Below are 26,962 nucleotides of genomic sequence, written 5' to 3'. Positions count from 1 at the left end.
GTAAGGCGTTTTTAGCTGAAAAAAACGACCATGTATAGTAAGGCGTTTTTAGCTGAAAAAAACAACCATGTATAGCAAGGCGTTTTTAGCTGAAAAAAACGACCATGTATAGTAAGGCGTTTTTAGCTGAAAAAAAATGACCATGTATAGTAAGGCGTTTTTAGCTGAAAAAAAATGACCATGTATAGTAAGGCGTTTTTAGCTGAAAAAAACGACCATGTATAGTAAGGCGTTTTTGCCGAAAAAACAACCATGTATAGTAAGGCGTTTTTGCCGAAAAAACAACCATGTATAGTAAGGCGTTTTTAGCTGAAAAAAAACAACCATGTATAGTAAGGCGTTTTTAGCTGAAAAAAACGACCATGTATAGTAAGGCGTTTTTAGCTGAAAAAAAACGACAATGTATAGTAAGGCGTTTTTAGCTTTAAAAAAACGACCATATATATTAAGGTGTTTTTAGCCGAAAAAAACGACCATGTATAGTAAGGCGTTTTTAGCTGGAAAAAACGACCATGTATAGTAAGGCGTTTTTGGCTGAAAAAAAACGACAATGTATAGTAAGCCGTTTTTAGCTCTAAAAACAACCATGTATATTAAGACGTTTTTAACCGAAAAAAACGACCATGTATATAGTAAGGCGTTTTTAGCCGAAAACAACAACCATGTATCGTAAGGCGTTTTTAGTCGAAAAAAAACGACCAAGACGTTTTTAACAACAAAAAAAAAAAAAAAAACGACCATGTATAGCAAGGCGTTCTTTGCCGAAAAAAAAAACAACCATGTATAGTAAGGCGTTTTTAGCCAAAAAACGACAATGTATAGTAAGGCGTTTTTAGCTGAAAAAAATTACCATGTATAGTAAGGCGTTTTTAGCCAAAAAAAAACAACAATGTATAGTAAGCAGTTTTTAGCTAAAAAAAACGACCATGTATAGTAAGGCATTTTTAGCTAAAAAAATCGACCATCTAAGTAAGGCGTTTTTAGCTCAGCACAACATAAACATTCAATGCAGCATTAGAAACTTAAAAGACTCTCTTCTTTCATCAGAAAAAAAACAGTGAATTCCTAAAATATATGGGTCTGGAGTTATCAGAGTTGAAATGAGGGCGGTTGTCCAAATTGCAGGACCCACAGAATACTGAGTTTGAGGACAACATAAACATTCAATGCAGCATTAGAAACTTCAGACTCTCTTCTTTCATCAGAAAAAAAGAGTTAATTCCTAAGTTATATGGGCCTGGAGTTATATGAGCTTGAAATGAGGACGGCTATCCAAAATATAATACAATACAATACATACACATTGATTTATATAGCACTTGAACAACAGCTGAAACTGTTACAAAGCGCTAACGTGGACAAAAGGGAAACGCCGCCCCCTGGTGGAAGGGAAACAACACTGCCAGAGGTCTGACCAGCGCTTTAACAGCACCCCCGCAAGACAAAAACCAAAAAAAAAAAAAAATCGGGAATGCGTTCCACGTCACACTTTTCAATTGCCAAATAAATTCGGGAACGGCAGCGAATGAGTTAATTTGCCACGTTTTCATGATGCGTGGTAGGCGGCCATGATGGCGAAGGTCAAGCTTTGCCGTTGACTGGCAAATTTCAGTCTGCTTCTCTAAAGTGGATTCATCAGGTGCCTGAATGCAACATGAGTATTATTCTAACCCGATCAATTCTCCAATCATTAGCATTTGTCTCCTGATTGTCCCTCATCACGCTAACAATTTTATCTTGTTAAAAGGCACCTTGATTTGCCACTTTAGAAATGTAACAGTGAAATATAATTATTTAAATAACACAGAGTATGTTCATGAATAAAATATTATACTCAGTGTGTGTGTTTTTCCCCATAAAAAAAGTGGCTTGGTTGACAATGGGGGGGTCTTGATTTGATATAGTCTTAAAGGCATACCGGCAAACAGGCACAAAATATATCAAGAAAAGTTAGTGAAAGAGACGTACAGGTATTTTTTGAGGTGGTTGGTGATGGGCAAATTGAAGCTTCAAATTTGATTCATGAAACGAGTGTACTTTTACTCCTGATGGAACATTGTTGAGCACTGACTCGGTTTGACTTCAACGTTTTTTATTTAACGCAACAGTGCCATCTAGTGGAGTTATCGTCGAAGTGAAAGACTGATCGGCCGAAGAATAAGCAAATAATAATCATAATACAGTAAAGTCTCGTTATATCGATATTCAAGGGAGTCCGAAAAAAATATCGATAGAACCGGGACTATCGATATATCCGATATCGATATAACGAGACTTTACTGTAATACATTTCATTTACAGGCGCCTTTCAAAACTCTCATGGTCACTTTACAGTCACAGGATGACGTTTTTCTGTGGATAAGCAGCGGCAGCCACACGTGCTAGCGTTTACTAAACCCAGAAGTCACTCAAATAGATAGAAAGCTAGCTAGCTGGTCAATCATTAGCCAACAGATGCCTAGCTAGATAGCCAGTCAGCTAGATAGTGAATAGATAGCTAGCCAGATAGCTAGCTAGCCAGCCAGCCGGACATAATAATAATAATAATAATAATAATAATAATAATAAATGATGAATTTATTTGAATATGATTCAAATGATAATAATAATAATACATTTCATTTAGGAGCACCTTTCAAAACTCTTAAGGTCACTTTACAGTCACAGGATAAGTTTTTCTGTGGGTGAGCAGTGGCAGCCACACGCGCCAGTGTTCACTCAACCCGGAATTACTCAAATAGATAGACAGCAAGCTAGCTAATAGATATCCAGCTAGCTAGATAGCCAGCCAGAAAGCTAATAGATAGCAAGCCAGATAGCCAGCTAATAGACAGCCAGCTAGATAGCAAGCCAGCTAGCTAAACAGCTAGCAAATAGATAGCCAGCTAGGTTATTTATTATTATAAATTATATTATTAAAAAGTCTTCTTTCATCATATTAACTGAGATACAAGGTGCAACGTGAAGTCAAGATTTACGATGGATTAGTCTCATCTGAAAAAGTGCAACATGGCCAACGTTACACATTTTGACAATCTCTCCTACTTTGTACTAAAGTTTCCAATAATGTTTTCAAGCCATTCTAAGGAGGAACCCCTTAGAAAAAAAGACTTAATAAACCAGGCATAACATCAATACATTGCTGTCAAGAATTTGAACTATTAGTTGCTGAATAAACCATACACACCAAGCCCATCAAAAAACATTGCTTTTTTTGGAACTTTTTTTTCCTTCCAGGCAGTGTGTGTGTGTGTTTTTTTTTTTTAATTCCAATGTGCCATAAATAATTTGCCTTTAACCTTCACAGGCCTAAAAATGGAAATGTGTCGCTTATGAGACAAGGAGAACGGTGAGCATGCGCTTTGAATGCCAATGTGCACGTGAATAATCAATGACTGGACCATAAATTTGCTACATTTGCCGTATCCGGGTGTCGATTCATGTCATGAAGTGGGAATACACTGCGCGAGCCCCTCACCCCAGTTACTATTTAAAAGCAGTGAGTCATCCATGAGCCTCTGCACTGGAGATCAAATCAAACTGCTTTGGGCGGTGAGGCTGTCTGAAGCGTTTTACCACCACCTAGCGACCAAGAGCAGTACTACATGAACGCGAACCTTAGCCAAAACATTCGAAACTTAAAGGACAACCGAATTGTGTGAAAAACGAATTATTCACGTAAACAATACACTATATCAAATATTTTTATTTATATGGCTTGATTTATATGTGCACAGAGAGCATCCACTAACTTTCACATTCCCTGTGGTTACTCTGATCTGATGATCAGCTGTCAGTAATTTGCTTTTCATATTAATAATGCTATCATACCAACTAGTGAAAAAATATACATATCCAACCCCGTTTGCATGTAATTTTCTCCGTGCGTGCATAGAAATAGTATCGATATAAGCGGGACTATCGATATATCCGATATCGATATAACGAGACTTTACTGTAATTGAATAATAAATACATCATGTGATAACATTTGTCCACCTGTCTACCCTAACGTCTCCCCTCCCTCCTCTACCACGGATATCGACCAATCACGTGAGACTGGGGGCGGGGAAGAGAACAAACAACGTCGGATCCCATTTCCGGCTCCTTGTTAGGAGCCGGCTCTCTTCGTTCACTTCAAAGATTCGGATCTAAGAACCGGCTCGTTCGCCAACGACACACCACTAGATGCTACATATATATAAGTCACTTATTTGTTACGCATTATAATATATTTATTCTGTTTTAAGACAAGCACTAGAAATAAACAATGTTTTGTTAGAATATAACCCTCGACATAACCGAAGAGTAAAACATCAAGAATAACCAGTTATGTCAGTTTCACCATTTGTGTGACAAACAGCATGAATAATAATAATACATTTCATTAGACAAAAATAGACTTTTCTGCGCCAATCGAGCGGATTTGTGAACACACGAAGGCGTAAAACATGAAATAAATCGGCGGTTGCAATGAGGTTGATTCTCGTTTTTTGGAAAAGTGCTCATTTGCATAACAGGACGATTTTGAGCAAGCTAGCAAAGCGTTTGTGATTTCACGCAGAAAAAAATAGAGCAGATTGTTTCTATCGAGTAGTTTGAAGGCGAATTCACAGCAATGTCAGAAATGATGACAATGTGTTTCCTTCTTACAAAGTGCTTTTCAGTCTTGAGCTGACGTAGACAAAAAAAGTACAGTACAGTATCCATGTTTTTCGTTACCTGCGTGTCAATGTACAAAACGTATAGCACTCCACTTTTTAAACAAAAGACTTGTTTTCGATACACGGTTTTAAGGTAATTAATTTTGAGAACCAAATAAGCAAAGTTTAAGCAAAGTTTACCTTGTCGATCCTTGGATTGCAACTCAAACATGGCGGCTATGTTGTGGTCTTCTGAATTGAAAGCAGAGGAGGGCAACCTGTTGTCCCAACGCGAACGTTTTTTTTTTACAAATTATTCCCATAAACATAAATAAAATAAAATAAAATCAACACACAATTATCAAAACACAAGCAAATAAAATAATTTCAGGTCACGCTTCAATTGCAACTATTCAATTGTTGTAGTATTTGTCTTTAAAATGGCTGGTTTCCTCCGGATTCAAAACATGCCTCTTACCCATTTACGCAGAGCGTGTTCATATGAAAACAAATAAATTCATTTTAAAATGCATGCATATTGCCACATTATTTTTAATTAGATATAATTATATTATTGTTAATTATATAATGTACTCCGTTTGAACTTATTCAATAAGCTTTTGATTTTATTTTGATTTTTTTAATCATCGGTTTCATATGAACACACTCAGCGTGAATAATAATAATACATTTCATTTATAAGCACCTTTCAAAACTCTCAAGGTCACTTTACAGTCACAGGATCAGTTTTTCTGTGGGTGAGCAGTGGCAGCCACATGTGCCAGCGTTCACTCAACCCGGAATAACTCAAATAGATAGAAAGTTAGCTAGCTAGCTAATACAGTAAAGTCTCGTTATATCGTTATCGGTTATATTGATAATACTGCTTATTACAATACTATTTTCATTTCCCGGCCGAATTTCTAGTCTTTTTATGTATAATTAGTTCCGTTTAGTACGATTCATGGTTATTACGATAATCCGGTTACTACGGTGCACTGTTTCATCTCCCACCGGCCATTTTGTTTATATCGATACAGATAGATAATTAATCGATAGCTAGCTAGCTAGCTAGTTAGATAGATATATATAGCAAATAGATAATATATAGCAAATAGATAGCTAGCTAGGTATTCAGCCAGATAGCTAGCTAGATACCCAGTTAGCTCAATGATAGCCTGAAGTCTTAAATGGGTTAATATCAGATAATGTTATGCTTTGTCAGCTGCTGCTATTGTGAAAGCACAATATAAATAAAGATGGATTATATTATTGAAGAAATAAATTGTTGCAGTGATCAATTCTTTTTTTTAGTACACTACTGATCATCCCATTTGCATTCTAAGACCTTCATAGACCTCATGTGATGCTTTCAATGCTGCAACCAAGCCGATGTTGGGCATTAGAAAATAAGAAACTGACGTTGGATGGCTGCAAACTAGCTTAAACAGATTCAAAATCTACCTATTGCAAACTGTGGTTGTCAAGTTGTCTTTTCTGATTAAAATAAAAACACCTCTAATGCACACTAAACTGGCTTAAAAAAGTCATTTTAAAAATCCCTGCAAAGGTTCGAGGCAAGCTTTTCTGTCATCAAATTGTTCCGTTAACTCATTCACTGCCAGACGATGTGCAAAAATGTTTCCACTCGAGTGCCAGGGTTTTTGTCATTGTCGGTCAAATTGCAGGACCCATAGAATATTGAGTTTTGGGACTACAATCTAATGTAAGAAACCTGACACTTTCTTCTTTCATGAGGAAAAAAAATGTTAATTCCTAAATTATATGGGTCTGGAGTTATATAAGATTGAAATGAGGGCGGCTGTCCAAAATACAATGCATAACAAACATATTGATTTATATAGCGTTTTAACAACAGCTGAATCTGGAACAAAGTGCTAACATTGGGAAAAAACATTGCCACAGGTCTGGCCAGCACTTTATCGGAACCGCCAGCAAGAAAAAAACAAAACCCGAACAAATTTGGGAATGGCACTCTGTCATATTTTCCGAACACATTTAAGAATGGCAGTGAATGAGTTAATAAGTACCCGCACTTTTTTTCATAACATACACGCATACACAAATCACCAGAATATGATTTATATTCCATGTCAAATGAAGGTTAAAATAGTTTAAAATAACTTAATACATCAACATTTATGTTGGGAATGTGTGTTTCTTATGACTATTTTAGATATGGCCTGGCCTACTACCTGAAACAATAATTACATATTTTTCCAAAATCTGTTTTATGATCAATAGGAAAATGCAAATTTGTGTTATTAGTAACTAATAAAAGCGGATACTTAAAGGCCTCAATATTTGATCTCTTTGTACGTACAGTGATACCTTGGCTTACAAACTTAATTGGTTCCCAGTTAGAATGTGTAAGGTGAAATGTGTGCATCCCAAACATTAATTTCCCATAGAAAACCATTAAAATGAGAATAATCTGTTAAAGGGCCCCATAAAACATAATTTTCTACTTCCTAATTTTCTAAGCCTTAAAATTTTGGGTTGGGTTGGGAATATTTATGGGATATTTTAACCTTGCAGTCTACACTCTGCTTTTGAACTATCAAAGTTGAAACGAGTCCAAATTTCAGTTTTCTATCCATTTTGTCACTCTCTTTCTCTCTGTCGTCTGCCTGTCTCTTTAATGTTTAAACCACCTCCTCTCACTGGTGCTTTCTTGACCAATCATGTGGCTTTAACCGACGACTGGGGGCGGGGAATAGAGAACAAAAAAATGTCAGCTGCCATTTTCTTGTTCGGAAAACGGGCTCGTTTGCGAATGACACGTCACTCATTGCGGCAGCTCCGTGTGTATCACGATAAATAGTTCGTATGCCAAGGTAAAAATTTCATAAATTTAACGTTCGTAAACCGAAAAGTTCGTAAGCCAAGAGGTTCGTAAACCGAGGTATCACTGTATGATTGCTCGACTAGTCATGTCTGGGAAATACTCTGTTCCACAGATCAGCTCAAAATGAAAGATTCATTGGTGAAAATGACGCTAGCAGCAGGTTCAATGAATTGTTCTCCTCCAGAAAAAAAAAAAAATCAATCTGATGATCTGGCAGAGGATAAAGTGCTCTTCTCCTTTGGCGACGCTGTGCATCGACATAAAAAGCGGCGGGCGTCACTCATGGACGTCGCCATGTGTCCTGACCGCCGACTGATAAAAAGCTTCCTGAGCCAGCGCCTTGGACAGCAGCCTGTTCCCGTAGGGAGTGGCGATGGAAGCGGAAGATATGGCGTTGGCGTCCGAGGTCGGCGAGTACCCTGGTCCAGATTTAGCGGATCTTGTGTATTTAGGCTTGGGAAAGGCGGAAAATCCCCCCGCCATGTGCTCGTACTGCACTTTAGTGCTCCGAGTCCTTCTGTTGGGTTGCGAGGAAAAACATCCAACGTGTTCGTCGTCCACCGGCGTGTTGACGGGGCGATGATGATGTTGTTGGCGATTTTCTCGGGTGCTCTGCGAGCGTTCGGGCCTCTTGAGGATCCCAGCTCGAGCTTTCTTGAAAATCTCCGCGTGGTTTCTATCGCCCAGCTCGGCAAAGCCTTTCTCGGGCAGTGAGGGGATCTTACGAAGCGGTACATGCGGAGTGTTCTCGTTCACGAGGACGCGACGAGGCTGCTGAGTCATCGGCGACAAAGCGTCGTGGCCGCGTTGGTTTTCCCTCCTGCCCGCCGACAGGATCCCGTTTCCTGGATCCGACTTACTCCTTATGTGCATTATCTCCCTTCCCGTCGATGAAACCGGACTGTTGTAAGGAGAGTTTTTTTCCATCTCAAGCGTATCCACGCTGTCCATGAACATCTCCCTCTCCACTGGACACCTGTGTCGCGGCGAGTAGTAGAACTCGGGTGGTGCTCTTTCCTTGGTGGACCGGGTTCTGTAAGGCTGAACGTGGCGGATACTGTTGCGTTGGAAAGTTTCAAAAGGATAGTCGGGAGGGTTCAAATCCGGGTACGGATTACACAGCACTTGTTGTACGTGAACATCCTCAAAGCGGGGGTGAAGAAGCCTCTGGTAAAATGTCTCCCGCTCAGGGTAAAACTCCGGAGGGAGTATTTCAGTAGCTAGCATCTCGTAGCGACTAGTCTGCGGGGCGTAGAAGGAGCGCGCCCTCCTGATGGCGGGGTGCACGGTTGAGCCGTCTTCGCACCTCTGCCAGTGGCTTTGTTGTCGCTGGGCGGGGCCCATAAGGTACTCACCTCGGTAGTAGCGTCGGTATTGAGGCGATAGGGGTGGTACTAGCGCGGAGGACGATTGCCTGTAAATACGTCTGGGACCCGAAAGGTGACGAGGCAGAGCGTCGGATTGAGGGCGGCGAGCTAGTCGTCCGGAATGAATCTGACGCGGCGGGCGATGGCGATAGACGTCGTCGAACGGGCCGAGCGCTTTGTAGCCGTAGTGGCGGAATGACGGAGAGTGGAGAGACCGCGGAAGGACCTCGTCGACGGAGGCCGGCACGGAGGTCTCGGCGAGAACGGCACGGAAGTTGAAGATGTTGATGGAGTCGGCGTTGGCGTACACCGGGGAATTTGAGGGACTGCGGGGGGTGCAAATGTGCTGGGTGGGAGTTGAGACGCCCACACTTTGATAGGTGGGCTCTTCCGGCGTGACGTCGCCGTGCCGCGAGTCCAGGCTGCCTGAGCCCAGCGGGCTGACGTTGGGCGTGAAGTTACTCTCCGGGCCGTCCGCCGCCTGCGAGTAGAGTTGCGCAGACGGGAGGTGCGGCGGCGTTTGCCACTGGGGGGAGCCCGCTTTCGCTTGCGGGCGCGGATCGAGTTCCAGAGCCGAGGGACGGGCGGGTCTGTCCTGAGCTTCTTGTCTTTGGAAAGGGCGAAGCGGGAGGTTTCGTCTTCTTTGCAAGCCGCCGCCGCCGCCGCTGGCCTTTTGCGCCGACTCGGCCAGCGCCAGAGCTAGCTTGCGTGCGGCGCTCGTCGGGGAAGGTTGAGGAGGGAGAATAGACACTGAATTCATAAGTCTATCTGCTCCTGGGGGGGCAGAAGACAAACAACGCTACAGTATGACAGGACAAACAAAGCTATGGTAAGACGTGATGGGACAGGACACAAAAGCTTTCATAAGAATCTACGTTAAAATGCTAACTAGATGCAGTGCAAGCGTAAAGTATGCGCACAACTTCACTTTCCACTCACGAGTATGGCATGTGTTTAACAATTAAGCTTGTAATCAATAAATGAATAAATAAAATACAAAGCTGAATGAATAAATAAACAAAGACAAATAAATAAATACACAGCTGAATGAATGAATAAATAAATAGACACAGAAATAAATAAATGAATAACTGAATGAATAAATCAACAAATAAATGAATAAACAAATGGATAGCTAGCTAGCTAACTATCAATTCATTTATTTGCTTAGCTAGCGAGCTAGGTATTCATTTATTTGTGTAGCTAGCTAAGTATTCGTTTATTTGTGTAGCTATCTAGCTAGCTAGTTATCCATTCGTTTATTTATTTAGCTAGCTAGCTATCTAGCTATTCATTTCTTTAGCTATCTAGCTATTCATTCATTTATTTGTGTAGCTACCTAGCTAGCTAGTTATCATTCGTTTATTTGTTTAGCTAGCTAGCTATCCATTGGTTTATTTGTTTAGCTAGCTATTCATGCATTTATTTGTGTAGCTATCTAGCTAGCTAGTTATGCATTTGTTTAGCTAGCTATTCGTTCGTTTATTTGTGTAGCTACCTACCTAGCTAGTTTATCCATTCTATTATTTGTTTAGCCAACTAGCTAGCTAACTATCCATTCGTTGCTTTGTGTGGCTAGCTATGTAGCTATCTAGCTATCCATTTGTTTAGATATTAGCTAGATATCTATCCATTTATTTGTTTAGCTAGGTAGCTATTCATTCGTTTAATTGTGTAGCTAGCTAGCTAGTTATCCATTCATTTATTTGTTTAGCTAGCTAGCTATCCATTCGTTTAGTTTTGTATCTAGCTAGCTAGTTGTCGTTTTGTTTATCTGTTTAGCCAACTAGCTAGCTAGCTATCCATTCGTTTATTTGTTTACCCAGCTAGATAGGTAGATAGTTAGCTAGACAGCTAGATAGATACCTAGACAGATACAATGTTGTGACCTCTTTTATTTTGCGGGTGCTTGAACTAACTTTTTAATGGGCTAGGCAAGCGACGGTGTCGAATGAGGTTAAGAATATTAATGTACATGTGATTTTCCCCCCCTCCCCCAAATACATTTTTCAATAAAAAATAAATACATAAACCAAATTGAGCAATGTGAATTTTGAGGGAAACCATTTTGAAATCAAGCTGTACCAATAACATTGAGAAAAAGTGAAGCTCTGCAAATACTTTGCGGATGCACTGCATGAAAAAGTAGTCAAACGGACCTGGATCTGGCAGAGTTTGCGCGGAGTCCGTTGGCGCTTGGCCCGCTAAGCTGCGTGGGCTGCAATGTCGGTAAAGCGCTCTGGGTTCTTTCCCATCTGCCGTCCGAGTTTCCCGCATCTCCGCTGTAAGACGTCAGAGGCCAAAGCCTGAGTAACCAACCGCTGGTGATTTATTTCCCGGGGGTGACCTTCTTACCTTTTCTAAACTGCCCAGGGCTTCCGACGTTGCTCGGAGAGGTGGCGGCATCTGACTCGCCCCTTCTCAATTTGAGCCCCTCTATGTGGCGCGGCGCCCGAGGTGTCGCAGAGGTCATGCTGCACTGGAAGGACATGGGATCAAAATCCAGGGAGGACATTCCGGCAACGGGCGGGTAGAGGTCAATGTCGTCCTCAGGCAATGGAGGTGAAAGTTCCTCTGAACCGTTTTGACCGAACTGGGGTTTGTTTTTGGTTTCGAATGTGTCGTCTCTGCTGTAGGCGGGCGCAGCCTCGCTAGTGGAGCGGGGGCGGACGTGCTGGTACTTTGGAGGCTCTCCTGGAGAAGGAAAACAAGATGAGAGGAAACATTTGGTTATCTCTAAGGAAATATGAACATTAGGAAAAATGCTTTTATTGGCATGTGACAACTGACATATGAATTTCTAAGTCATAGTATATTCATACAATATTAAAGTGCTTCGGGATCACAGTTTGTCCATATATCCAGTTTAAACTATGAATATTTATTCCATTTTGTAGTCGGGGAATCAAATCTTTTTGCCTTCTGTTTTTTTTAACAAGACAACAATGTCAGATGACATCTCTTAACTCATTCACTGCCATTCCCAAATTTATTCGGGAATTGAAAATACAGACACTCCCCTACTTATGGACATTCAAGTTACGAACATTCGCTTTACGAACAACGGTACATACGAACATTTTTGAGGTAACATATGTAGTATACTCTCCAGTTGTACATGTACGTCTTTTTATATATATATTTTTCAATACAAACAATGCAGGTTACTTATACATGGATAAGCCGTAAACATACTTGTATAAGTCTAAAACATACATTCTATACAAAATATAGCACTGAAAAGACTTACAAACGACTTACAAACGAAAACCGTTCGGAACGTATCTTGTTCATATGTTAGGGAGCGTCTGTATGACGTAGAGCGTCATTCCCAAATTTGTCCCGGTTTTGGTTTTTCTTGCGGGGGTGTGGATAAAGCGCTGGTCAGAGCTCTGGTAATGTTTTTTTTTCCTTCCACGAGGGGGCAGTATTTCCTTTTTTTTCTATTTTAGCGCTTTGTTACAGCTTCAGCTGTTGTTAAAGCGCCATATAAACCAATATGTATGTATTGTATTTTGTACAGCTGTCTTCATTTCAAGCTCAGATAACTACAGACCTATATAATTTAGGAATTAACTCTTTCTCATGAAAGAAGAGATTTTAAGGTTTCTTATGCTGCACTGAATGTTGATGTAGTCCTAAAACTTAATATTCTGTGGGTCCTGGAATTTGAGTGACAATGACAAAAAAACCTGGCACTGGAGTGGACACATTTTTTTTTTCATTCTGGCAGTGAATGAGTTAAAGCAGGGGTGTCAAAGTCATTTTTTTGCCGCGGGCCAAATTGTAGTTATGGTTTCCTCTCGAGGGCCGTTATGAATTTGGGGAACCCATTAGAATGTTTAAATCACTTCAAATATTACATATAGAGCACACAGCAAATTAATGAATAACTCCTTTTTAAATCTGAAGTCAAGAATAATGACTTTTATTGTGGTTAACATCCAAAAATATGACATTTTGGCTCAGATTTTAGCAATCATCATGGAATTTAACAAGTTTGATTTGCTTTCGCAGGCCGAAAAAAATGATGTGGCGGGCCGGATTTGGCCCGCGGGCCTTGACTTTGACACCTGTGAGTTAAAGTGTACATTTTCAAAGTGTGAGTGATGATTTCCTTAAAAAAAATTAGCATACAAAAGGATGTTGTTATACAAATTAGCCACAATAAATTCTGTATTCAAATGTTCAATTTCAAATGGTTTTATATGTTGTAAAAATAATAAAGATGTTACAAAAAAAGTTACAACAAAAAGTTACAAAAAAGTTTAGCATACACTGCCTTCAAAATTATTCACCTCTAAATTGGAAGCATATGAATTTGCATAATGTGCAAAATTATAGTTATTTAAAGTTGAAGTTAGAAGTAGTGTCAACATCCGCCATGCGATGTGATCGCAGCCCAAACTGCATGGATCAAAATTAAAAGCAAATAGAAACTTTCACTTTTGTATTCCGTTTTTTTAACAAGAATGTCAGATGACGTCAATCTGTGATTGATGACAAAAGGCCTACGATTTGTTACATACATACATTACATCCATGCATTAGACTTGATTCTTTCTCAAAAAAAGTTCTAGGTGGGTGAGCATCTATTTATTTAAAAAAAAATACACAAGTGGCATTAAATAACTTAATTCATGGTTACCTTCTAAATTGTGCAACGAGGCGAGTGATTCTTCACTTTTTGCCGAGCGCAATGTACCGCTGTCACCTCTCCCACCTAAAAAAGAAACAATAGTATGCAGTCAATGAAACTGAAAAAAAAAAAAGGTTACGATGCCAACCCACTGAGCCCACCTGGCAACGCGATGGTCTTTATCTCGTTGGGCTCGCTGGGGTGTCGCTTGAGTTTACGCTTGGACACAGAGTGAGATTTTCCCAGGTGGAAGAAGGAGCGCCAGTTGCCCACAGGAGACTTCTTGGCTTTGCTCGGAGCTCGCTTAACACTACAAAAATGAGAGAATGGAAGCGAGTGTGTTATGTTAATCGCCAGATAGCTAACAGATAGCTGATAGATAGCCACCTAGACAGTTAGCTAACTATCTAGATAGCATACAGCTAATAAATAGCCAGCTAGATAGATAGCCAATAGATAGCAAATAGATAGATAGCCAATAGCTAGATAGCTAGCAGCTATATAGCTAATAGCTAGCTAGCTAGATAGCCAGCCATCCAGCTAGAAAGCAAATAGAGAGCAAATAGCTAGCTAGCAAGATGGTCCCGAAGGTAAATTAGCTCGCTAACGGTTCCTTTTTTCATCCGCAGCACTCGTGTTGGCTTCACGTCAAGGAGCAAGTGATGTAAAGGCCACAAAATGTCGCCCAGCGGACGCGTCGCCCCAATTTTAACGCGCGCCCGCTCGCCGTATGTTGACAGCTATAATAAACATACAAAAAGGACGGTCCTTGAACGCACCTTTCCAATGGGAGCTCAATGACTGTGTGGAACTTTCCCGTCAGGGCTCCGGGCCCCTCCCCGACCTCGATGTAGTCACTGTGGCTCAGGCAGGGCGTAGTGGCTGGGGAGCTGAGCTGAGCCTGAGTTCGCGCTTGAGCCTCCTCCAGAGACAACAACTTGGTGGACGGAGAGCACACCAAGAGAGATTTGGGTCTGGATAGGGTGTTATTACCTAAAAGATAAATGCTAAGAGTTAGCAAAACATGCTACTCTGTGTGTGTGTTGAGAGGGGGTCATACTCACCGGCGCTGTCCCGAATGACAGCATTGAGTTTGGTGCTAAAGAGCGCCTCGGTGTTGTTGAGAATGAACTCCACCACCACCGACTGGATGCGAACCTCCATGAAAGCAGCCGTACCGCTGAAACAGGCTGACTCAATCTGTCTGGACCTGAAACGCGCATCTAGAGAGTCACGACCTACGAACTGAATTTAAAGGACGACCGACACCATTTTTTGGTTCAGAAAAACGTTTTATAGCATCTAAAAATACCCAAAACACGCAGGCTGATATTTTTAGTCAAATGCAAAACAACAATAAAAATGACTTAAAGTATCCCAAAACTGCCACAAAATGAGCTTGGAACTGGCGAGATTCAGAAAGTCCCGTCCCCTTATTCGTGACGTCACGCCAGGATACTCCTTCACAAACTGCCTTGCTCCAGAATCAAAACAATGGCTTCAGAGAGTTCAGATTCGGAGAAGATGCTTTCCTGTTACTCATCCAGTTATGACTAAAATTCAAATAGTTCTGAAGAAGAAAGCATAAATGTTTGCAATAGATTAAAGAAGTCCTTCCGTATCAATTTGAGCCGTCTGGACTCCAATTTCGCGATCAACACTGTGTTTTCAGACGAAAAAAAGCACACACAAAATGCATCGTGTGTCGCTTTCTCGGTCAGGGGCGTTCCCTCCGTGACGTCACTGAGGGCATCGTGATGTTGAGTTAAGGTCTGACTCACCTGAGCAGGTTCGGTGCCCACACGATGGCCAAGTTCTTCGTGTGCATGTTGGTGCTAGCGCTAAAAGTGGCCAGACGGGACAAGTGTCTCATGAGGTATTCAAGCGTCCTGCAAAAAAATAAAAAATAAAAAATCAGAGTTATCACCATACCCGTGTTTGCTTTCAACATTTAGCTTGTAGCAGACGTGCACATTCCACCTTCCCTGATCCACTGCTGAAAAGGACGCTTTGATCCTCTCCTCTTTCATCTAGAACTGCTTCATGTCACAAAGAGGGTACAGCAAGTGCTGAAGAATGAATGACTCTGTGTCTTTATATTGTCATATTATTTGTTATTTAGTTTCTTTTGACTTTCTAGCAGCTCTTGTATTTTGTTTTTCTACTTCTTCCTTTCATAATTTTGCTGCTGTGAAATGTAAATGTCTCCACTGTGACACGAATAAAGGTACATCCAATCCAATCCATTAATAAAGTAGAAAAACATTTATTTCCTGTCATGAGCACAGTGCTTTGATATGTACAAGTTATTGGGCACTATTAGGAACAACATAAAGACACAAAACGATATGAGAGACGTTTCAAACACTGCACTATTTCAGTGCATGTAACTTATGTGTTTACAATATACCAAAATATACTGTCATGTATCAATTAATAGTATTTTTAAGTATTATATAGGAGTAATTAGTATTATATTTGTATTAGTATAAGTATTCTTACTATTCTTAGCCATGAAGGGTAAACAACAGCCACACGCGCCAGCGTTCACTCAACTCAGAATAACTCAAAAAGATAGAAAGCTAGCTAGCTAATAGATATCTATATAGCTAATAGCTCGCTAATAAAGCTAACTAGCTAGCTTACAGTCACATGATACGTTTTTCCGTGGGTGAGCAGCGGCAGCCACACGTGCCTGCCTTCACTCAACCCAGAATAACTCAAAAGATAGAGAGCTAGCTAGCTAATAGATAGCTAGTAGATAGCTAGCTAGCTAATGTGTTTCCTGACTCAAATAGCTAGCTAGCTATTTTGCTAATAGATAGCTAGCTAGATATAAACAAACGTGGAACTGGTCACCATTTGATAAACAGGCATTGTCACATTTGGATATTTTGCGTTGAGTGCAGCAAAGCATAAATAAATAAATATGAAATCAAATAAAAATGGTAAGTCAAGCAAATGCTTGGGATCAGAAGTTGAAAAACGTATCATGTGACTGTAAAGTGACCTTGAGAGTTTTGAAAGGCGCTTAGAAATGAAATATATTATTATTATAAATTATAATGACAATATAGTTTCATTGACGCCATCATAAAGGTATTATCATGGTTAGTTGTGCCGAGTCACATTACATAATATTTCAACAAAATATGAGAAATATCGTTCATCTTGTACAATTGTACCATCACAAATGTATCGCGTGAGTAAAATCTAAAATAAAATGAGCATTTACATGTCATTTGTCGGAGAGTTCGTTATTTCTGAACCAGTTTCGATTTAAAAAAAAAACATGAAGTTACAAGTGTGGCCACCGGGTGGCGACAAAATGCGGTAAAGCAGACCTGTAATGTGGAGGAGGGAGTTGCTGGATGACGTTGTGAATTTTAACCAGCCTCTCCTCGTCTGTGGCTGCAGATACAGCCTCCTGTGAGGATACCACAAGCGAGACGAACAGACTTAGTATCTCATTCGCCTTTTCTGGCTCTCTTTCTTTTTCTTTCCATTCAGATTAGCCCCTTTAATGTGTTCAGTTCAGCATGCGCAACACTCACTGCCCCGTGCAGACATCCCCACACACATCTTTTTTTTTTGTTCTTCATATTTAATAATCAAAAGTTTGCACTCACCGAGAATCTGTCATACAGTTGGTAAGTGAGCAGAGGGTTGGGTAGTTCTCGGAAGTACAGCTTGCAAAGGGAGCCCACCGAATGGATGTCCTGTCGAAAGACATCTCGACTCAGGTCGGGAATCTGCTCAGAGTCGAACTCGTGCCTGAATGTGGGCACATTAAAAAAAAAAGTGTGATAAGAGACAGAAAAGCGTACATAATTCGTGTTTGGGGCATTATTTTAAATAATTGTACATAGCATACATAACCTTCGATAGGGACAAAAAGTAATAGCGGAATAATGTCAGTGCATGTCAACCCTAGGCCTTCAGTAGTGCTATGTCTGAATCAATCCACAGCTGCGAGTGTGGTGTGATTTACTACACGTCCATGAGAGGATGCCGTTGGCCAGGAAATAACTTGTGACTTAAAGAAATACTGTCATTAAACTGTTCGAAGTTTTACTATGAACGTGTGGATACATGATAAGCTCATAAAATTACAATATTATTTGTTATTTTTGCTCGCTTCTGAGCTGTCCAACCTTTCTTAATGATGTCCATCTGTTCTTGTTTCAGGCTGTCTTGAAATTTGCTTTTACAGTAAATCTGCAACCAAATACATTTTCTTCTCCTTCAGCCATTTTGGGTTGACAAAACCGCTGTTAAATCAACACAAAAAAAATACTCGCTACAGATACAGTGCGCTAGCTCTGGCCAGTATGCTCTTATCACTCACAGCTAGTGATATTATAATTGGCTCGTGAAAGAATGCAATGTGGTTAAGTGGAATCATTGAAAATTTTCTAGCACTGCTAAAAAATGGATTATTGATTATCAAAATGTATCAGAAAAGGAGCAAACCAAACCTGAGTTTCTGGATGTTGGAAGAGATTCCAGACAGCCTGTAGATTCCATCCACCACACCGTGCTTCTCGATGAACTCTGTGCAGCTCTTTACAACCTGAGGGACTGAAGGCAGAGACCATACAGGGACAATTTGTTTTTTTCCTGATGAGTAGCACGCCACCGGTGAGTTTATGCAACAACGCAGTATCAACCATGATGTTTCATTGGATTGCAATGCTGGTAAATGAATGAGCGTGGCTGCTATGTTAAGTGATTTTTTTTTCCTCCTCATAATTATGAATAAATTCATTGTTTTTATTATTTTATTTTGTCATTATTATTTATTATTATTTATTTATTATTCATTAGTTTTAATGCTTATTTTGGAGAAAATTATGTTTTATGGGGACCTGGGAACGGATTATTTTCATTTGTGATGGTTTCTAATGGGAAATAAATGTTTGGCAGACGAACTTTTCACATTACACACACTTCCTGGGAACCAATTAAGTTCGTAAGCTGAGGTATCACTGTACTTTGGTTTATTGAATGACATTTCATTGTTGGAATTTTTTAGCGGCAAGCTAGTATTTAAAAATACATTGTTTTTTTTTTTCATGAGAATTTTACCATTCCATTTTAAAATATTGCGTGACAAAATTACGTAACACTAAGGTATAAATATTATTGACTTCAAGATGGCGCCGCAAGTGTGGGTGCCTTTCCAGCAGCTCATGTATTTTGTTTTTCTACTTCTTCATTCCTTTCATTCCTTTCATAACTTTGCTGCTGTGAAATGTAAATTTCCCCATTGCGACACTAATAAAGGTAAATCCAATTCAATCCAATCCAAAATATAACCATCAATTCAGATTTAGAATAATTTCCCCTTTGCTCATTTCACCTTCGTGTTCCGAGCTGTGCAGGTGTTCGCCCAGGTCGCAGCCAAACACTCGCTCCCGGAGGATACCGCGTTGGCGAAGCTTCTGCGGCGGTGGCCGCGACTTCATGAAAGACCTCAGGAAGGTAACCAGCTTGCCGTGCTTCTTGCACACTGTCGATCACGACACGACATTTCAATACTGGCCCAAAATCCCACTGGAAAGGTATATAGACATTCAAGAAGCACAGTGTACCTGGTCTGGGAACCGTATTTTGAACACTGGGAGGGAGCTTGTCGTTGATAAGTTCGACGCAGTCGCTCGGGAAGAAACCAACCTGAGAAGCGGAAAGTTAATAGACGTATTGGTTTTCAAGGAGAGTTGTCGAGGAGGATGTATCGATTGAAATAGGTCGACGTGCGCGAGGTGAAGGACGTGCGCTTCAAGGCAGAAAAGGTCTCAATGTCACTGTTGTTTTTTTTTTTGGCATACTCAGCAAGGATATGGACAATACTTCACTTCAAAACGACTATTTTTATGAACTCATTCGTTGCCAGACATGTGACAAAATGGATAGAAAACAGTGAAATGTGGACTAGTTTCAACTTTGATAGTTCAAAGGCAGAGTGTAGACTTTATTATACAGTACAGATTATTTCTTTACTTATAATACCATAGCATATTTATTATACATACAATAAGGTATATTTTATGTAGTTTTACGGCTCAGAAAAGTAGAAAATTATGTTTTATGGGGACCTAGGAACGGATTATTCTCATTTTAATGGTTTCCTATGGGAAATTAATTTTTGGGATACATACTTTTCGCCTGACAGACTCTGTCTGGGAACCAATTAAGTATCACTATACCGGAAAATATGGTATTCCAAAAAGGGCTTTTAGTACCTGAAAACCATGTTTCCCTCTCCACCAGCCTGTGTCCTCTTTGGGCGGCATGTCGATGACGGAAACAATGTCGCCGACCTGACAACACAAGATTACGCCAAAATTATTCACCTATTAAACTGCAATGTCTTATTTTTATCCACATATCAAGAATCTCTTGACATCAGGTTCTTACCTCAAATGTTAATTCATCAGTGGCCTGAGCTATATAACGTTTAATGACGTGAGCGGCGGCAATAGCGGGGACGTTGATGGACGCCTCCTCAGTTACCAGCAGATGGTTCCCCTTGTTGTCAATCTGCAAAGCACATTTTGAGCACCGTTTTTCGTCACTTTGGCCCCAAAAAAAAATTAAATAGACGCCGCCGTATTTATATTATAAGATGCATGACTACCTCCATCCATGTTAGAACCGGAGCACAGTTGATCTTGTTGTCAGCGATGACGGAGAAGCGAGATAAGTAGGTGGCTAGCATCTTGTTCATAGACTGTTAAGAGTTCAAACACAAAATCTGTACACTGAACAGATATATTTCATGCATTCTCCCACAAGCAGTCGACATGACATACGTCAGCCGTGTCCTTTACTGAGTCGTATTTGGGCAGCTCGGTGAGTTCCGAGTAACGCCGGTCATAAATGCACAAGTGGAGATGTTTGTCCAGCACACGGAAGTCTTCGTAGGATCTCTTCACCAGCCAGTTTCGAGTCTGAATAAAGTTCAAAATCGTTTAAAGGCATTCAATTCTCCATGCGAGTGTCTTTAAAGGACAACCGACGCCTCCGGACAAGTTGTATCCATAATTTGTAAAATCACTTCAAATGACTTCTACTGAGCGTATTTTACAAAGATTCCACCGCATATAGCTATATTTTACATTTTAAGACTCGCGCTGAATATTCAGGAAGTCTTGTTTTCGAGTTGGTGACGATTCCTGACGTGACGTCACTAAAGGAACGCCCCTGACCGAGAAAGTGACACACAATGCAATTTGGGTACTTTGTTTGGTCTGAAAACATCGTGTTAATGGCGAGATTAGAAGGAAATGACAAAAATAATGTGATGCATTGTGTGTTGCACCAAGACTACTAATTGATACTAGTTGACACAAATTCCCAGCAGCCCATTTCCAACGGAGCTTGGGTGCCATCTTGTGCATTTTCTGGGACGCTACATTGGAGTCCAGGCGCCTCAAAATGATACAGAAGGACTTCTTTAATCGATTGCAAAAATTTATGCTTTCCTCTTCAGAATTATTTGAATCACATTCATAACTGGATGAGTAACAAGAAAGCACCTTCTCCGAATCTGAAGCAATTGTTTTGATTCTAGAGCAAGGCGAAGACGTTCTGGCGTGACGTCACGAACAAGGGGGCGGGACCTTCTGAAACTCGCCATTTCCGAGGTCATTTTGAAGTAGTTTTGGGACACTGTAAGTAATTTTTTTGTGTGTTTTGCATTTGACTAAAAATATCAGCCTGCGTGTTTTGGGTATTTTCGATGCTATAAAACGTTTTTCTGATGTCAGTTAGGAAACAAAAATAAATGGTGTCGGTTGTCCTTTAAGTTATAAGTCGAGAGTACCTGGCAGGTGATCTGGACCAGAAAAAGCAGTTCTTTGGAGTCTTGGGCCCCCCACCTTGGTCCTTCACTCTGCCCTTCTGTAAAGGCTAACTAGGAAAGAAGCAGATGATAAAAAATGGGGTCAAGTCAAGATCTAAATAACCGTGACCAGAAACACCAAATTTATTCCAAAAGAGGTTTGAGATGTTTTTTTTTTTTTTTCTTCCACCTTGCGCAAACCAAACGTCTTTTTTAGCGATGCTCCAGTTGTGTATAAAAAAAAAACAGTTTGGGAACATATTGACAGATGTCGAAGCAATGCGGTCGAGGGAGCTTCTGGTTATTTATAACAATTTGAAGCACATTGAGACAGGCTGTTACACAACACACGGCGACCCAGTTTACCGCTACGAGCTGGTTAAAAGGACCAGATTCAATGAGACGCGGCATGTGTGCTAAAAATAAAAAAAAAAAAGCACAATTTAGCATGTTTCAAAAAGTACCAACAGCTCATAACAATGATGGAGGTGGGATTAAACAGCCCGTCAACACAGAATAATTTACACTAAAATTCACCAGAAGGAACACCAGAAAGGCTTGACTTCCATTGAGAAAAGCACTACACTCAGTCTAGCACGACCATAAATTGGCCTATAATAATACTAATACTAATACTAATACTAATACTAATACTAATACTAATAATCATAACAATAATAATAATAATAATAATAATAATAATAATAATAATAATAATAATAATAATGCAAATAACAATACAAATAATAATAAATCAAATAATAATGCAAATAATAATAATAACAATAATAATAATAATAATAATAATAATAATCATAGTAATAATAAAAATAATAATGCAAATAACAATACAAATACAGTAAAGTCTCGTTATATCGATATTCAAGGGAGTCCGAAAAAATATCGATATAACCGGGACTATCGATATATCCGACCCTGTTCGCATGTAATTTTCTCCGTGCGTGCATAGAAATAGTATCGATATAACCGGGACTATCGATATATCCGATATCGATATAACGAGACTTTACTGTAATAATAAATCAAATAATAATGCAAATAATAATAATAATAATAATAATAATAATAATAATAATATGATATATGAATTGATGAAGTTTTGCTTAATGCGCCCCAATAAATAAATAAATCAATCAATCAATCAATAAATAACATGAAATAAATAAATAAACATTAAATACATAAACAAATACATAATTTTACATAAATAAAATTAAATACATAAAATAAATAACATGAAATAAATAAATAAATAATATTAATAAAATAAATACAATAAATGACATTAATAAAATAAAATAAATAAAATAAATAAATAACATAATTAAATAAATAATATACTTAGACGGATGGACAAAGACAAACAGACAGACAGACAGACAAACAGACAGGCACATGTAGAGAGACAGATAATTAAAATGCAGCTTTGAAATCTTGAAGCTCGATTTTGCCATTCAAATTTTACAATGCAAAAGAAAAAAAAATAAAAAGTAACAAGCTATAATAGAATGTAATTTTTGTGACTCCACTATTTGTAAAAATGTGTTGTTTTTTTGTGCATCGTAATTATAGCTGTTAACCAACAAACAGCAATTTAATCAAATCTAACCTAATTAACAGAGTTAATTCGGATAGCATTGGGGAGACTGAAGACCTCCGTCAAGTCTAGAGAAACCTAAAATGGATCACTGTCGAAACTGTGCACCTTGTCATTAAAAGAAAGGATTACACATTTCTTATTTGCACATTTACTGTAGCTGAATCGCCAATTATGTGCCGTTGTTTGTTGGCCGAGCGATCACTACCCAAAAAAAAATCAGAGGAGCGTTGTTAAATATAAATGAGTGACATTGCTCTCTGTCTGTAAGCATGCATGTGTAAAATCTTGCCAACATATACACACACAAAAAAAAACATCACATCAGGTCCCGCAAAAAAAAAAAAAAAAAAAAAACTTCCTGGATAAGGTTACAATCAATAAAGTTATCATGAAACCGATGCATGAGTATCAGCACAAAGGCCGGCCAGCACACATTGTTGTTACCTGCCTCAGACGCTGGAGAAATGAGCTCTTTCTTTTAATCCTGGACCACCCACCCAAAAGCTCAGCAAAAACAGAAAAAAAAAGCTTCAAGAATTTGATTCAAGAAACGATGCTCCACACGGGTCGGATGCTGGTGCGTACGCTCAGATTCAAAACATCACGATGAGACAAGGATGCTTCGCAATGTGTCTCACCCCCTTTCAGACTCTCCTCCTCCCTAGAAACCCTTCTCCATCCCGCTCATCCCCTCCTCCTCCCCCTTTTCTAAATAGCGCTTCTTTCTTTGGCCACAAAAGGCGGCTTGGCAGTGAACGAACGCGAATCCTCATCGCGTAGAGTCGCAAAGACATGGATGGGGCTGCTGTGAAAGCATCCCTGGCAGGGTGTTTGGGGGGCTGTGATTGGCTATGATTGGGGGGGGGGTGGAATAAGACAGCGCACGCCCTTGCTGAACCTTGTGCGGTTCTGTGAGACCTGATCCTTCCAACCCCTCCCCCACGCCATTCATGTTGGCAGCGTTGTGTTTTGTTCTACACATTGCAGTCCTGACATGCAAAAATCCACCCCAAGAAGTATTTTATCAAAATGTGTAAAAAAAGAAATGTGTAAAAAAAAAATGTGTAAAAAAAAAAAAACGGTGTAAAAAAAAATTGTGCAAAAATGTGTAAAAAATTGTGTAAAAAAATGTAAAAAAAATGTCTACAAAAACATGTAAAGCAAAATGTGTAAAAAAAATGTGTAAAAAACGTGTTAAAAATGTGTAAAAAGTGTACAAAAATGTGTAAAAACAGTGTAAAAAACGTGTAACAATGTGTAAAACAACGTGTAAAAACATAAAACACGTGTAAAATGCGTAAAAAGGTGTAAAAAACATGTAAAAATGCGTAAACAATTGTGTAAAAACATGCAAGAAATGTATAAAAAAGTGTAAAAAAAAGTGTAAAAATACTTGTAGAAAAACGTACAAAAATGACAAGTGAAAAATGAAAAATTGAATTACTGAAAAATTAACAAAAAATATTTTAAAAAAATTACAATGTAATTTCAAAATAAAACAAATAAGATTAAACATATTTAGACATTAAAAATATTTAAAAAAGAAATACAAATAAAAATAAATTAAAAAAAATAAACATTTCAAAAATTACAAAAAAATAAAACAATTTCAAAAAAAATTCAATTTTTAAATAGATTAAAATTACAATTAAAATATTAAAATGCTAATGTAATTGTATCGTATTGTATTGTATTTTATTTTTTTTTTTCTCCAGACTTGGGTCCAGTTCATGTCTAGCTTTCTATCTATGAGTTATTCCGGGTTGAGTGAACGCTGCTAGCGCATGTGGCTGCCGCTGCTCACCCACAGAAAAACTTATCCTGTGACTGTAAATTGACCTTGAGACTTTTTGAAAATGAAACGTATTATTATTATTATTGTAATTATTATGGAATCCGGCCCACAGCTGCTTGGTGACAATGGGCTGCCCTCTGCAGCCAAAGAAACTGAACTACAAACAAACACTGCACTGCATCCATACCTGCCAAGCGGCCATATTTTGCCGCATTCTTTACGATTTTTGCACATTTTTAGATGCATGTTGTGTGTTTAATGTGCTGTTTTGGTCATCACAAGCAAAAAAAAATCAGGAAATTCCAGTAGTATATGTTCAGGTTTTCCCAAATGGCCGTGCAGCGTCGCTCCAGGCTGGTCATGGTCATCACAGCTGCTACTTACTTACAAGCTGCTACTTTAGTTTAGATCAATTTGAGTGATCAACTGGCCATCAAAGAAAATGTATAAAAGACAAAGATAATTTCGTCTGAAAAAGTGTTTCAAAACCAATTAATTGACCAGAGAATAAACCAGTGGTGCTTTTAGCACAGCTAGCATCGAGGCCTTTATTTGGATTTTACAGCCGCCACATTAAAGAGGTCCATTTTTAAATTCATAAGCTGATTTTATGTGGTTTATTGTCAAACTAATAGGCGAGATCGCGGATTTAAAGCGGCTTCGGGAGCTGGATTAAGAGATTACAACAGAGTATTAACAAACTGGTGGGAGTGAGACCAAAAAAAAAACGTGAAATAGTTATAATGTTATTTTTGGGGCTAAGGGAGATTCATTGGAATTTCAATTGTTTTAAAACTCATTCACTGCCGTTCCCGAATTTATTCGGGAAATGAAATGCATGATGAGGAGCGCCATTTCCGAATTTTTGGGGGTTTAGTTTTTTTCTTGCGAGGAGTGACGATAAAGTGCTTGTCAGACCTCTGACAATGTTTTTCCCTGCCACGAGGGAGCAGCATTTGCCTTTTGTCGATGTTAGCGCTTTGTTCCAGCTTTAGCTGTTGTTAAAGGACTGTATAAACCAAGATGTATTGTATTTTGTACAGCCGCCCCCATTTCAAGCTCAGATAACTTCAGACCCATATAATTTAGGAATTAACTCTTTTTTTTACGATGAAAGAAGAGAGTTTAAGGTTTCTTACTCTGAATTGAATGTTTATGTAGTCCTAAAACTCAATATTCTGTGGGTCCTGCAACTAGCTCGCTATCTACAGTATTATCTGTCTAGTTAGCAAACTACTGTATTAGTTATGTATTAGCAAGCTAGCTAGCTTGCTTTCTATCCATTTGAGTTACTTCCGGGTTGAGTGAACGCTGGCGCGTGTGGCTGCCGCTGCTCACCCACAGTAAAACTTATCATGTGACTGTAAAGTGACCTTGGGAGTTTTGAAAGGCGCTTAGAAATGAAATGGATTATTATTATTATTATTATTAGATTAAAAAAAATACAAATGTTAAAATTGCGAAAAAATGCCTTTTTGTCACTCAGCATGACTTCCTGTTTGTCATGACTTTTGTTATTTTGACATAATTTATTTGACTTATTTGTTATTATTATTATTATTATTATTATTATTATTATTATTATTATTATTATTATTATTATTACTATTATTATTATTATTACTACTATTATTATTATTACTACTATTAATACTACTACTACTACTACGACTACTACTACTACTACGACTACTACTCCTACTGCTACTACTGGCCCTGATTGCCCCATACTTCTGTGGACTTCTGTGCATCCTGCAATTTGAGTGCAAATGACAAAAACCCTGGCACCAGAGTGGACACATTTTTTTGCACATCGTCTGGCAGTGAATGAGTTAAGGGGTCTTACCTCAACATTCCCAAAGTCGGCAGTTTCGTAGTGGAAGTGTGCGCACTCTGCCAGACGGGGGAAATGACCTCTGGGAAAGGTTAGCCTACAAAGGCATAACACAACAGTATCATTTGGCTATTCTGATGATATTCTAAGAAAGTGAAGAAGCACAATGGGCGACTGAGCTCCTCTAACTGTCCTGGATAAGAGTCCTGATTTTTTTCAGCCCGTAATAATAGCAAGGGGGCACCTACTTCTTCATGTTCTTGACCTTCATGCTTGCCGTGCTGACGCAGGAGCGCAAGAGGGGCTCGGCCGCCATGTCGTCACTCCGCGCCTGCCAAACAAATACAG

At 39.2% G+C, this 26,962-nt stretch overlaps 1 protein-coding gene across 1 annotated transcript in view; it reads right to left on the bottom strand.

Annotated features, from left to right (window-relative positions):
* Positions 1-4,097: 4,097 nt before the first annotated feature.
* arhgap32a (Rho GTPase activating protein 32a) overlaps positions 4,098-26,962 on the bottom strand; it is a 33,753-nt gene continuing 10,888 nt past the window's right edge. The window contains exons 4-23 of the mRNA XM_089014034.1: positions 26,863-26,945; positions 26,627-26,711; positions 21,347-21,436; positions 20,334-20,471; positions 20,159-20,251; positions 19,939-20,061; positions 19,764-19,841; positions 19,113-19,194; positions 18,881-19,030; positions 17,997-18,099; positions 17,148-17,292; positions 16,863-16,945; positions 15,300-15,407; positions 14,583-14,728; positions 14,298-14,511; positions 13,680-13,828; positions 13,528-13,602; positions 11,235-11,573; positions 11,039-11,161; positions 4,098-9,653 (exon numbers count right to left, since the gene is read on the bottom strand). Of these exons, the coding sequence (XP_088870160.1) occupies positions 7,789-9,653; positions 11,039-11,161; positions 11,235-11,573; positions 13,528-13,602; positions 13,680-13,828; positions 14,298-14,511; positions 14,583-14,728; positions 15,300-15,407; positions 16,863-16,945; positions 17,148-17,292; positions 17,997-18,099; positions 18,881-19,030; positions 19,113-19,194; positions 19,764-19,841; positions 19,939-20,061; positions 20,159-20,251; positions 20,334-20,471; positions 21,347-21,436; positions 26,627-26,711; positions 26,863-26,945 (4,272 nt within the window). The 3' untranslated portion in view covers positions 4,098-7,788. The remainder of the gene's footprint in view (positions 9,654-11,038; positions 11,162-11,234; positions 11,574-13,527; positions 13,603-13,679; positions 13,829-14,297; positions 14,512-14,582; positions 14,729-15,299; positions 15,408-16,862; positions 16,946-17,147; positions 17,293-17,996; positions 18,100-18,880; positions 19,031-19,112; positions 19,195-19,763; positions 19,842-19,938; positions 20,062-20,158; positions 20,252-20,333; positions 20,472-21,346; positions 21,437-26,626; positions 26,712-26,862; positions 26,946-26,962) is intronic.

Source organism: Hippocampus bargibanti, linkage group LG14, assembly GCF_051943395.1.
Source record: "Hippocampus bargibanti isolate YZ-2025 linkage group LG14, ASM5194339v1, whole genome shotgun sequence".
NCBI lineage: Eukaryota > Metazoa > Chordata > Actinopteri > Syngnathiformes > Syngnathidae > Hippocampus > Hippocampus bargibanti.
Note: the sequence above shows the minus strand (reverse complement) of the source record. Positions and strands in the feature narration are given on the sequence as shown.